The 11,592-nt window shown below is 51.1% G+C and overlaps 1 protein-coding gene across 1 annotated transcript; it reads left to right on the top strand.

The window, feature by feature from the left end:
• The first annotated feature begins 2,575 nt into the window (after positions 1 to 2,575).
• Lpcat4 (lysophosphatidylcholine acyltransferase 4) lies at positions 2,576 to 10,540 on the top strand. The gene is made up of 14 exons (XM_057781912.1): positions 2,576 to 3,047; positions 4,311 to 4,453; positions 4,736 to 4,956; positions 5,307 to 5,419; positions 5,529 to 5,589; positions 5,834 to 5,892; positions 6,092 to 6,126; positions 6,600 to 6,654; positions 6,751 to 6,833; positions 7,086 to 7,211; positions 7,437 to 7,569; positions 9,069 to 9,167; positions 9,690 to 9,846; positions 10,134 to 10,540. Exons 1-14 carry the CDS (start codon positions 2,934 to 2,936, stop codon positions 10,307 to 10,309), a joined length of 1,575 nt encoding a protein of 524 aa, XP_057637895.1. The 5' UTR covers positions 2,576 to 2,933; the 3' UTR covers positions 10,310 to 10,540.
• Positions 10,541 to 11,592: the final 1,052 nt, after the last annotated feature.

Raw genomic sequence — 11,592 nt, 5'->3', positions numbered from 1 at the left:
TTATTATACGTACTCTTTGGGGATCCTAATAAAGCTTCCTGAACGGGCTGGTTTATGTGTAAATGATGAAGGGCAGAAGGCTGCAGAAATGTATCAGTGGTTAAAATCACTTGTTGTTCTTATAGAAGATCTGGGTTCAGTTACCATGGTGATTCTCAAACATCCATAAATTTAGTTCCAGGGAATCTGATGCCTTCTTTAACTTTTTTGGGCACCAGGCAAGAATGTGGCACACACATTTACATGCAGGCAAAAACTCATACACATAAAGTAAAATTTTTAAAACACAACAATAAAAATAAATGCTAAGGGCATAAAACCAAATAATGTTTTATGCATTGATGAATTCCCTTAAAATGAAATATGAGATTATAAAAATAGTGGAACTACTTTGGAATACAAAAGCTATATAAAACCTGCCTTCTTTTAAGTATTGCATAAAAGAGAACAAGAGAATCTTCCCTACGATTAACTTTAAAACACTATTTTAGGCCAGACGTGATGACATACAGCTGAAATCCCAGGACTTAAGAGTTGAAACAGAAGGATCTTAAGTTCAAGGCCTTGAACTACAAGCAGACATTCATTCTCTCTCTCTCCCTCTCTCTCTCTTGAAAAAAAAAATGTCTTAGTCTTCTGCAACAGAGTGTAATGGACTAAGTGGCTTAAACAGCAAGCAACTCTCACAGTTCCCGAGCCTCAGAATTCCAAGACGAAAGTGCCCACAGATTTGCTGTGTGGCAGGGTCAGCTTCCTGGCTTGTAGACTAGGGGTCCCCATGTAGCTCATGTAAGTTTTTCTGCCCAGGAACTTTCATGAGGCACAATTTCTCTCCCTTCCTCTTCTTACTGGGGTACTGCTGCGATCACAAGGGTCTTGCTGGGTGATGGTTAGGTGTCTCGGTCAACTTGACAGGATTTAGAATCATCATAGAGACACAGCTCTGGGCATGTCTCTAAGGGTATTTCCAGAAAGGTTTAACTGAAGAAAGGTTCAATAAGACACACCCAGAATGTAAGCAACAGCACTCCATAGGCTGGGGTCCCTGAATTAAAAGGGATTAAAAATGAGCTGAGCAATAGCATCTGGGTCTCTCTGCTTCATTAAACCTGCAGGTGCAATGTGAACGGTCGCCCTACACTCCCGCTCCTTGTCTTCCCTGACGTGATGGACTGTAACCCTCACTGTGAGTCACAATAATACTTCCTTTCTTAAACTGCTTCTGTTAGGTATTCTGCCACAACAGGGAGACTCGTTTCCCAAAGGTCTAACCTCCAAGTAACCACCATCTGGGGACTAGGACTTCAACATATGAAGGAACAGGAGGGGAGGTACACAAAACTTTCAGATATGGCAGGAGCAAATCCTAGCTAGGAGGCATCACTTTTCTCTCCCGGACACTGTCGGTTGTTCCTTTTCGTGTGGATACAGTCCGTGGTTATAGGGGATTGACATAGAATCTAGGCAGGAGCTACTTCTGGCTCCCACCTAGGACCCCTTCAATGTCCTCTTTCCCTTTCTCCTATCCCCTGAACTTAAAATCCCCAAAGGAGGTTTCTAAGATACCGCTGCCGCCAAGTCCAATAACCAGAATTTGATTCCTGAGACCCAAAAACTGGAAATAAAGATTCCTGCAAGTTGTCCTACGAACACACACACACGCACGAACGCTGGCATTCTGAAACCAAGGCAAGGGAAACTAGTAAAGTTGTCCTTTCTCTTTTCTGGTGAGAATGTAGGAAACTAGAATCACCCACTTTGGTTTTTGTTGAAGTTCAAGAATTATCTGTGGAATTTTGCTGAGAATTCCATGTTTTATTTTGTGATCAACAGAACTTGTGAATCCTCATCACTCTCATCCTGGCCTCAGAATATATGCTGGAGTTAACTCAGAACTCAAGAAGGCATTGAGGCCAAACATCCTTAGTTCTGAAGTTAACCCCCACCCCTCATTTTCTTGCTTCAACACCCATTCAGTTTTTACCTTTCAGAGGGCAGATGGAAGACAAGGTGAACTGAACCCGGCTTATTTTCATAAGCAAAGCCTCCTTCTCCCCTGTGCACTATATATTTGATAAGCGTTTGCAGCTATTGGTTTCAAAGTCCACTCAGTTTCCTGGTGCTTCAACTGCTAGGCTGCTGTACAACGCGTTTTGGGAGGGCTTTGGGGGTTTGCAGGTGACAGGAACTTAGGTGTCTTCCATATTCCAGAGGGAGACAAATATAGAAGCTGAGATAGCGATGTGTCTCCAGTCGGGCTTGGGGGACGTACACCCGCTAAGCACCGAGGGATGCAGGCGCGCGGGTGACGGTGGCCCACGCAGCCTGGCACGCGCGGACGCCGAGTGCAGCGACGCGCAGTTCGGTCGCAAGAGGGCGCGAGCTCCACTATGGCGGCTCGCCGGCTGGGAAGGAAATAGGTGGTCCGCCTGGGAGATGGGGAAGCTGGGACCGAGGAGCGGCGGAGAGAGGGGGGCTCAGGCTCCCTCTGCAGCCGCGGTGTCGGCACCCTGCCTGGACAGGGGCTCCACCCTGTCTGCGCTCTCAGGGTGGCCGCGGCGTCAGGAAGGTGACTGGGGCGCTCGGCTGCGCGCCCACCTCGCCTCCGGCTTCCAGCCTGAAACCCTCGAAAGGGACGGCCAGGTCCTCGGGGCGCCGCGCTCCGAATGGCACGAGGGGCTGCCGAGAACGGGGAGGAGCGGGGACGCCGGGGCGCCGCAAGCCCCGCCCCGCGGCCGGCGCCCTGACAACGCGAGCGGCCCGGGCGGCGCCGCGGCTCCCCGCCCCTCGGCCGGCACCAGGCGGGGCTGGGACCAGAGCGCCGCCGCTGCCGCCGCCGCACGAGCAGAGCTGCTCTGCAGAGCGGGACCGGGAGCGGGGCCCGGGCCGGGGGTGGAGGGGGGGCCGCGGCCCTCGCTCCACCTTCTCCCATCATGAGCCAAGGAAGTCCTGGGGCCTGGGCCCCCCTCGATCCCACCTCCGGGCCCTCGGCGCCCCCAAACCCGTTCGTGCATGAGTTACACCTCTCCGGCCTCCAGAGGGTTAAGGTAAGGTGTGGGCAGGGGGCGTGCGGAGGACTGGTTGGGGTGGGGAGATCGGGTTTTAAGGAGCCGAGGTTGAGATGGGCATGGGGATGAGAGTGGAGGCGGCGGAGAAGCTTTTGGAGAGGGAGTCCGGGGGTGCGCACGTGGGGGCGACCGGAGATGGGTGAGGAGCCCTAGTGAAGATGCGAGCTTAGGCGTTAGATAGGCTCCGAAGTATGGAAGAAACGAGTGGGTAAAGAGGGAGGACCGAAGAGGACCCAGGGATAGGAGAGATGGAGGACACTGGGGAATGCGGATTACATCCCTCGGAGGTTGACGGGCTAGGATGGAGCAGGAGGCTACGGAAAGGCCGGGGTGGGGGAAGGGGCGTGCTCAGCATTTCTCCATGCTTCGACTTAAACGGTTTGGACCCAGAGACTGCGTCCTTGTGCCCTTCCAACACCTCCTCTTTCCGCTACCACCCCCCTCCGATACACACACACACACACACACCCTCACTGCAGCACCTACTGGTGGGGGCAGGGAGGCTGGGAGGGGGGTTGGCTACAGGAAGTGGAGGGACGCACCACCCTAGGGTAGCCAGGAGGTGGTGTGGGAAGGAAGTGTCCAAGGTTTCTGTTGTGATCACCTCCCCTGAGGCCGAACTCCCCTCCCCCGAGGGGACCAAGTTTATTTACCTGCTCAATCCTGAGGAGAAGCCTCTGGAGTCACCCTGGCTCTTGGCAACCCTTACCTTGCGGAATAGGGCTTAGCGTTACCTAAGAATTGCTGTTCTGCAGTCCTAGGGATTGATTGACCTGAAGCTTGAAAAATGGGTCTCTGTTTCCAACCATCTTCTCCTTGGGCCCAAAGTGTGGAAAGAGCCCTGCACGGGATTTGTTTTGCATAGGAGCTACTTATGGAATGGGATGTTGGGGAAGAAAACCTGCTCTAACCTACATCAAACACAGTGCTGGACACCTTCTCTGCATTCTCTCATTAAATCCTAACAACCATTTCAAGTACTAGATTCATTTTTATGACATTAACCTTTATAGATGGGGTGGGAGTCAACTGAGAGAGAGAAAATAAGGCACCTCATGGTATTCATCTTTTATCCTCGTGACCTCAATAGTGTCTTCTTCATCCCACTTGGATCCCTGAGCCTCTCTACACTATCTCCTCCAAGGTCTTAACTCTGCCCCTGGCTCAGTCCTTGTGGGAGAAGGATGCTGTGGAATGAGCCCTTCCCAGTCCTAAGGGAGATTTTCTCCTGCCCTTCTGCAGTTCTGTCTCCTGGGGGTACTGCTGGCCCCAATCCGAGTGCTTCTAGCTTTTATCGTCCTTTTTCTCCTCTGGCCCTTTGCGTGGCTCCAAGTAGCAGGTCTCACTGAAGAGCAGCTTCAGGAACCAATTACTGGATGGAGGAAGTAAGTGGGACTCAACTCCTAAGACCCTGTTCCTCACCCTGTTGGAGGCTCTGCTCGCCCTCCGGGGGCTCTGAATCTGTTAAATGAGCTATCAGCCAAGCCAAGATCTGGTCCTTAGAACCTCACCTCTAAGTGACTTGTCCCAAATTCTTCAGGTCTATGGCCAACATGTTTTAAGGGGGAAAAGGGAGTATCCTACTGTCCCAGGTGCCTGGGCGGGGAACAGGCTTGATTAAGGGCCAGAACTCCTTCTTCCACTGATCCCCAGCCTTGTCCTGGCAGGACTGTATGCCACAACGGGGTTCTTGGTCTGAGCCGCCTGCTCTTCTTCTTGCTTGGCTTCCTCCGGATCCGTGTTCGGGGACAGAGGGCCTCTCGCCTGGAAGCCCCTGTCCTGGTTGCCGCCCCCCACTCAACTTTCTTTGACCCAATTGTTCTACTCCCCTGTGACCTGCCCAAGGTTGTGTCTCGAGCTGAGAATCTTTCTGTGCCTGTCATTGGAGGTGAGAGAATTCAAGAATTATGGGGCAGGTGTGTGTGTGTTTCTGGGCCAAAGAAAGTCAGAAATGGAAACACTAGCGAGGACTGGCATCAAGCGCAGAGAGAAAAGTTAGGAGGGATAATGACTCTGACTGTTGGCAGATGAAACACAAATCCCCAATTGTGTCCGATGATCTCAGACTTCAAGGCTGGGGCCAGAGACAAGGTACTAGAAAGACAGCCTACCGATACATAGATGGTAGCAATAAATGAATTGTTGAAATATCTTATACTGTTGAGGAAATAGAGGCTGCCAGATGTCAGTGCCTCAGGGTCAGAACCAAGTGACTCCTCCTTAACCTTCCCGACCCAGCCCTTCTACGATTCAATCAAGCCATCCTTGTATCCCGGCACGACCCGGCCTCTCGCCGACGAGTGGTTGAGGAGGTCCGAAGGCGGGCTACCTCGGGAGGCAAGTGGCCTCAGGTGGGTAAGGGCCTCATGACCCTCTCTATGCCTTATGTGCCGAGCAGCTGCTCTTCCCTCCCCACCTCACTCTGTGCTTTGGGGTTCTTGCCTTTTGTTTTCCACCCAGGTACTATTCTTTCCTGAAGGCACCTGTTCTAACAAGAAGGCTTTGCTGAAGTTCAAACCCGGTGAGTAAAATGATGGTGGGCAGTAAGGTTGTGGAGGGGAAGGGAGCTCCTGCTTCAGTTGGGGGAGGAGTAGCTAAAAAGTAGAGGGGAGGAGGAGGGGACGATGGTGACAAGAAACCTCTTATCTAATGCTGACAAGGTGAGTCAGGGAGAAAATTGGGATTTGTCCCAGACCCTCATGCCATATTGATACCTCCGTGTACTAACTTTTGCCTTGGGGGCTGGGGGTGGAAACGGGGTTTAGGAGCCTTCATCGCAGGGGTACCTGTGCAGCCTGTCCTTATCCGATACCCCAACAGTCTGGTGAGTCTCGGTAGAAGAGGGGGGAAAGCAGGGAGCATGAATCCCCCCTTAAACGGAAATCAGTGAAAACCGCTGGTGGCATGTTAAGATACACATTTGGGGGCGGAACGTGAGATCAGGTGTGTGTGGGGGGGGGTCTGTGCTAAAGGTGATTTCCACAAGGAAAAGTAACCTGCCCCTCCCTCTGCTTTTCCCATAGGACACCACCAGCTGGGCATGGAGGGGTCCTGGCGTGTGAGTTATAGCGTTGTGGGGGTAAGGGTGGGGAGTCGGGTCCACCAGAGCATCCCTGGTCTAATCTCTGGAAAGACCACCGTCGTAGGACTGAGAGAGCTCTAGAGGAGATTGCCCTCTGACCTCCCTGTATAACCTGGCAGTCCTTCTAGCCTTCCCACCCGAGTCGCTCCTGCTGCGATTACAGTTCCTTCTTATTTACTGTCCTGTGTTTGTTTCTTGTTTGGGAGGGGGATGGTCTCTTCTGGAGCACCCACACCACGAGGCATGCCTCTTCCCCTTTCCTTGATACCCAGATTTCCCTTGCCTGCCGCTTTTCCCCCCCGGTGTGTCCCTGCAGCTTTTCTCTCTCCCCATCATCTTTCTGGCCCTTCTCAGCCTCCTAGTTAACTGGAGCTAGGGGTGCCTTTTTTAATCACAGCCTCGTATGAGGGGAGTTAAAGAGTGCTAAACACCCATCTCTCTCCTCTTAGACTCAAAGTTCTCTGGCTCACAGCCTCTCAGCCCTGCAGCATCGTGGAAGTAGAGGTATGCCCCGCCCCCCCTGAGTGGGGTGGGGAAAACAGAGCAGCAGTGACGGTGCCTCGTTTCCAGGTCCTGATGAGAGCCGCATCTGTGTTTCAGTTCTTGCCGGTGTATCAGCCCAGCCCTGAGGAGAGTAAGGACCCCACCCTTTATGCTAACAATGTGCAGAGAGTCATGGCACAGTGAGTATTGCAAGTATTTCCTGGTGTTCCACAAAGTATTTCCTGGAGCAATTACGCAGAGCGTCAGAACCACAGAAGGGGCAGGAGGTTTTGCCGCCGGGATAAGGGATAGAGAAGAAGGGCTGTGTGACAGTTGAGACTTGAGGAGGGAAAAGATGACAGAAACTGACCGTTTCATCAGACAGAGTGTCATGAAACCTCAGGACTTTCTTCTCGTGCCTTCCCCTTCATCTTCATCTCTCTGTCCTATAGGGCCCTGGGCATTCCAGCCACTGAGTGTGAGTTTGTGGGGAGCTTGCCTGTGATTGTGGTGGGCCAGCTGAAGGTAGCGTTGGAGCCACGGCTCTGGGAACTGAGAAAGGTGCTGCAGAAGGCTGGGTAAGTTACCTGAAGATGAGGGTGTGAGCAGTGCCTCAGATAGAGAAAATTAGAAAGGGAAGATAAGGAAAAGAGGAAGTGCCATGCTGGATTTGATCCTCAGTATAAGGGGTTGGGGGGACCACAGCTGAGCCCACGCTAGAAGCCTGGTGCTGGGGACAAGATTGTGCATGGCGTATCCAGAAAGACTGAGTCAGCTCACTGCTGTCAACAATTCCATCGTAGGTTGTCCCCTGGTTGTGTGGACACGGGGGCAGAGCCAGGCCGGAGTCGAATGATAAGCCAAGAGGCGTTTGCCCAGCAGCTGCAGCTCTCTGATCCTCAGACAGTGGCCGGTGCCTTCAGCTACTTCCAGCAGGTAATGGGGCTAGAACCCAGAGCACAATGGATGGCTTGCCCTCCGAGCCAACGAGCTCAGGTTTTAGAGATGATGTTCTGGTAGCAGGGCAGTTTTGGCAAACTGTGTTTCCAGAAGTATAACCAAGTATCCCATCAAATCGTAATTCTAGTTTGTTTGCTCGATTGCAAGTCTGTTCTGCATAGTCTAAGACCCCTTGTAGACAGGTGGCTACAAGATGTATTGGGACATACTTTTTTTTTTTTCAGAGTATCCAGAGAATAGAGGGAACAATGTTGTAGTCATAGAACGAGGAACAAAAGACAGACTCCATCAGGGAAGTCTAGAGCCTGCAGCCATTTTAGAGATTGACAAAGATGGGGAGTCATGACCATGTAGGACACTGGGTGAAGACCTTCACTGAAGGGTCGTGAAGGTTAGGTGAAGGGAGAAGAAGAAACTGATTAGGTTAAACAGTTGAGAATTTAGACCCACAATTGCTGCAATACAGAGGCCGGTTCTTTGCCAATATCCTTCCCAGAGGATTCCTGAACTAACTCAAGAATTTTGGCAAAATGTATTTCCAGAAATCTAACCAAGTATCCAGACAAATTTACAATTCGAGTTTGTTTGTTTGTTTGTTTGTTTGTTCTTGGTTTTTCTCGAGACAGGAATTCTCTATGTATCAGCCCTGGCTGCCTTGGAACTAGCTCTGTAGACCAGGCTGACCTCAAACTCACAGAGATCTGTCTGCCCCTGCCTCCTGAATGCTGGGATTAAAGGCACGCACCACCACTGCCCGGCTTGTGTTTTCTTTTTAAGTGCTAAGAATAGACTCAGGTTTTTCTGCTAGGCAGGTGCTCTTTAGACCTTAGCTATACCCCTAGCCTCTCAAAGGGCTTTGTTTGTGCTAAGACATAGACTGTGGGTCTCAACATCCTCAACATTCAGAAGACAGGGGCAAAAGGATCAAGCATTTAAGGCCAGCCTAGGTGATACAGACAGGCACTGTCTCAATTTAAAAATAATAATAATAAACATTTTAAGTATTGAGCATATGTGGATTCTTAGATTGAGGAAGACTGCCCCCGTCTCAGCCAATATGTCCCCCATATCCCTGGCATAGCATCTGTTTTGATTTTTTGGTTAAAAAAAAAATTAGGCCTGTGGCCCCCTTTCCATTGCTGGACCAGTTCTCCCAAGTAGGCGGAGTCAGAGGAAAACCAGTTTGTCTGGCTTGGAAACCAGGGTTGCTCTCCTGTGGTCTGTGAGAATTCCTGGGGATTCCCCCCTGCCATCCCTAGACCTCTGTGGGAGGGCTTTGTCATCTCATGGATTGGTGTAGCTTCCGGAAGGAAGCATACAGCCTGAGAACTTCAGGAGTCCTGGGGAGTGTGGTGCTCAGTGCTGAACAGAGTGACCACAATCCTCATTTCTAAGCCTGGTGAAGAGAAACCAAAGTCCAGAGGGCAGGAGGAAGATGCATGGTCCCCGTGTTGCTCTGGTTTTTCACCCTCCAGGATGCCAAGGGTTTGGTGGACTTCCGAAACGTGGCCCTTGCACTAGCAGCCCTGGATGGAGGCAGGAGCCTGGAGGAGCTGATTCGCCTGGCCTTTGAGGTACCTCTGAGGGACTGTGGGGACAGCTATCACCCTTTACCCCACAGTTCATCCCAGGAGGGTCGTATACTGTGCTCTTCTCATTGGCTTCCTCTTCCCCCAGGAGGAAGAAAGGGAGACCATGTTTTCTTCTTTTGGGAGATCACTTAAATACCCTGGGGAGTGGTCCTGACCCCATCCCCAGGGAGGGGTCAGGACCTGGCCTGCTGGGATTTGGAGTCCAGACCAGGCCTGGGGGCTGGGATAGATGCGAGGGGCTGAGGCCTACGCTCCCAACTTGAGAGTCAGTGCCCGGGCGTGCCACACTACCTAAAGCTGCCTATCTTGTGGTATCTCCTACTGAGGCCTAGCCGTACAGAAGGCAGAAGTGTTTTACAGTTACCCTGAAAGAAAGGGCACTAGAGGTCCAAGAGGGCTTATATGCAGCACTCTTGGGAGAAGAGCTCGTCAGGCAGGCTTTCCAGGCGGCGCGAGGCAATGCCTGGAGGAGAGAACTTGACAGGCTTCTCTTTCTGTCCCAAGCTCTTTGCTGAAGAAGAGGCAGAAGGACCTGGCCGCCTGCTATACAAAGACGGCTTCAGCACCATCCTGCACCTGTTGCTGGGTTCGCCCCGCCCTGCTGCCACAACTTTGCATGCTGAGCTGTGCCAGCCTGGAGGCAGCCAAGGCCTCTCCCTCTGTGAGTCACTGCGTCCACCCTGCACAGGTGCCAGGGGTACCATCAGCACCAGGATATGCTCTGAGCACTGAGCTGACAGAGAAAGGGCTAGTGACCTTAGGAAGCAGATCCTCTGAGAGGCAAAGCGGGTGGGAAACAGGCAAGTGAGAAAAAGCGATGTAAGACTGGATTTGAGAAGACAGATTAGCTGGGCTGGGTTTACCAGTTCTGCGGAAAGGGAGGGAAGAGGGGTCCTGTTCACCTGCTTAGGTGGTTTTGCTTTTCCATTTCCTGCTCTTCCCATCCAGGTCAGTTCCAGAACTTCTCCCTCCATGACCCTCTGTATGGAAAGCTTTTCAGTACCTACCTACGTCCCCCGCACAAGCCTCGGAGCACCTCCCAGATACCAAATGCCTCATCCCCAAGCAGCCCCACTGCCCTGGCCAACGGGACTGTGCAAGCCCCCAAGCAGAAGGATGACTGAGCACCTCAGCCCCGCCTCTCTCCTCAGCTCGAATCCAGCCCTGCTCTCAGGACAGCGCCAGAGGCCTCTCCTCTGCCTCAACCCCATCTCTGCTCCTGATTTTTTTTTTTGTTGTTATCATTGTTTGTTTTTTTAAGTTTATTCTAATTTTTTGTTTGGTGGGGTTTTTTGTAAAAGACTATTTTATATATAAATATAAATATATATCTATTAAAAAAAAAATGAAGCTTGGTCCCAGGAATGCAGTCATTAGTTGTGAAGGAAAGAGATGGATGGTCAGCTGCCAGATTTCCATTGGATTTAAAAAAAAAAGCAAAAAACAAAACTACAGATTGATCTTGGGCACACCTGAATTTTCTCACTCACAAGTGGACTGGGGTATTTCCTTCATGGAAAGCATACGGTGATTTTGTATCCTTCCCATGCTGTTAGCCCCCTACTAAATGTGCACGTTTTAATAGACTTCTTCGTGAACATCGTTTTCATCCCATTCCCTCATGCTCTGTCCTCATTAAAGATGGAAATATTGCTTCCTGCCATTCCATATTTAACAGTCCCACTGAGAGTTTATCCCATCACACATACTTGGAGACCTGTGTCAGTAAAGTTGTCTTCTCCAGGTCACAGCAACCACATGGTGCTTCCCTACAGTAGCATGAGCCGCGGATGTATACAGATGTATATATCCCTCCTGTCCAGCCCCTTGAAGGAAAAAAGGTCCCCCCACCTCAGGGTACTGTCTTGACACAAATATGTAAAAATTAATTTAATTTAGGAAATCAGGTCTTTGATAGCTGACAGATACAAAAAGCATCTTTTCCCACCTTCAAGGAGGCCTACAGTAATATAGGATGTCCAGACAAGACCTGCCAACGCCAAGTTCAGGCTTGGGAAGAGGAGAGAGGTCTACTGCTTTGGAACATAACTGGTCATCAAAGTCATTCTCAGCAAAACACTGCAGGGAATCCGCAGAATCTACCTTTATTGTAAAACTCTGCTCTATGTAACAGCCAAGGTGCTCATGCAGAAGAGCACACAGAGAACAATTTCCAAACAAAAACAAATGCTTTTCCATATAACTTCCCAAAGCCCTTTCCCTCCCACTGATGGGGGCTCCTACAACCCAGCAGTCTGGTCTTTTGCCCCAGGGTTTTCAGCTTCTTGCACAAGAACAAAACATTGAGCCAGGGCTGCTTCCCCACGTGGGAGCAACAGCCATAAAATATACTCCGGAGCGCCCACCTTTGGGTGCTGCTAGGTGCTGCAGGATGGCCCTCAGCTTC

Source organism: Chionomys nivalis, chromosome 9, assembly GCF_950005125.1.
Source record: "Chionomys nivalis chromosome 9, mChiNiv1.1, whole genome shotgun sequence".
NCBI classification, from domain to species: Eukaryota; Metazoa; Chordata; class Mammalia; order Rodentia; family Cricetidae; genus Chionomys; species Chionomys nivalis.
Note: the sequence above shows the minus strand (reverse complement) of the source record. Positions and strands in the feature narration are given on the sequence as shown.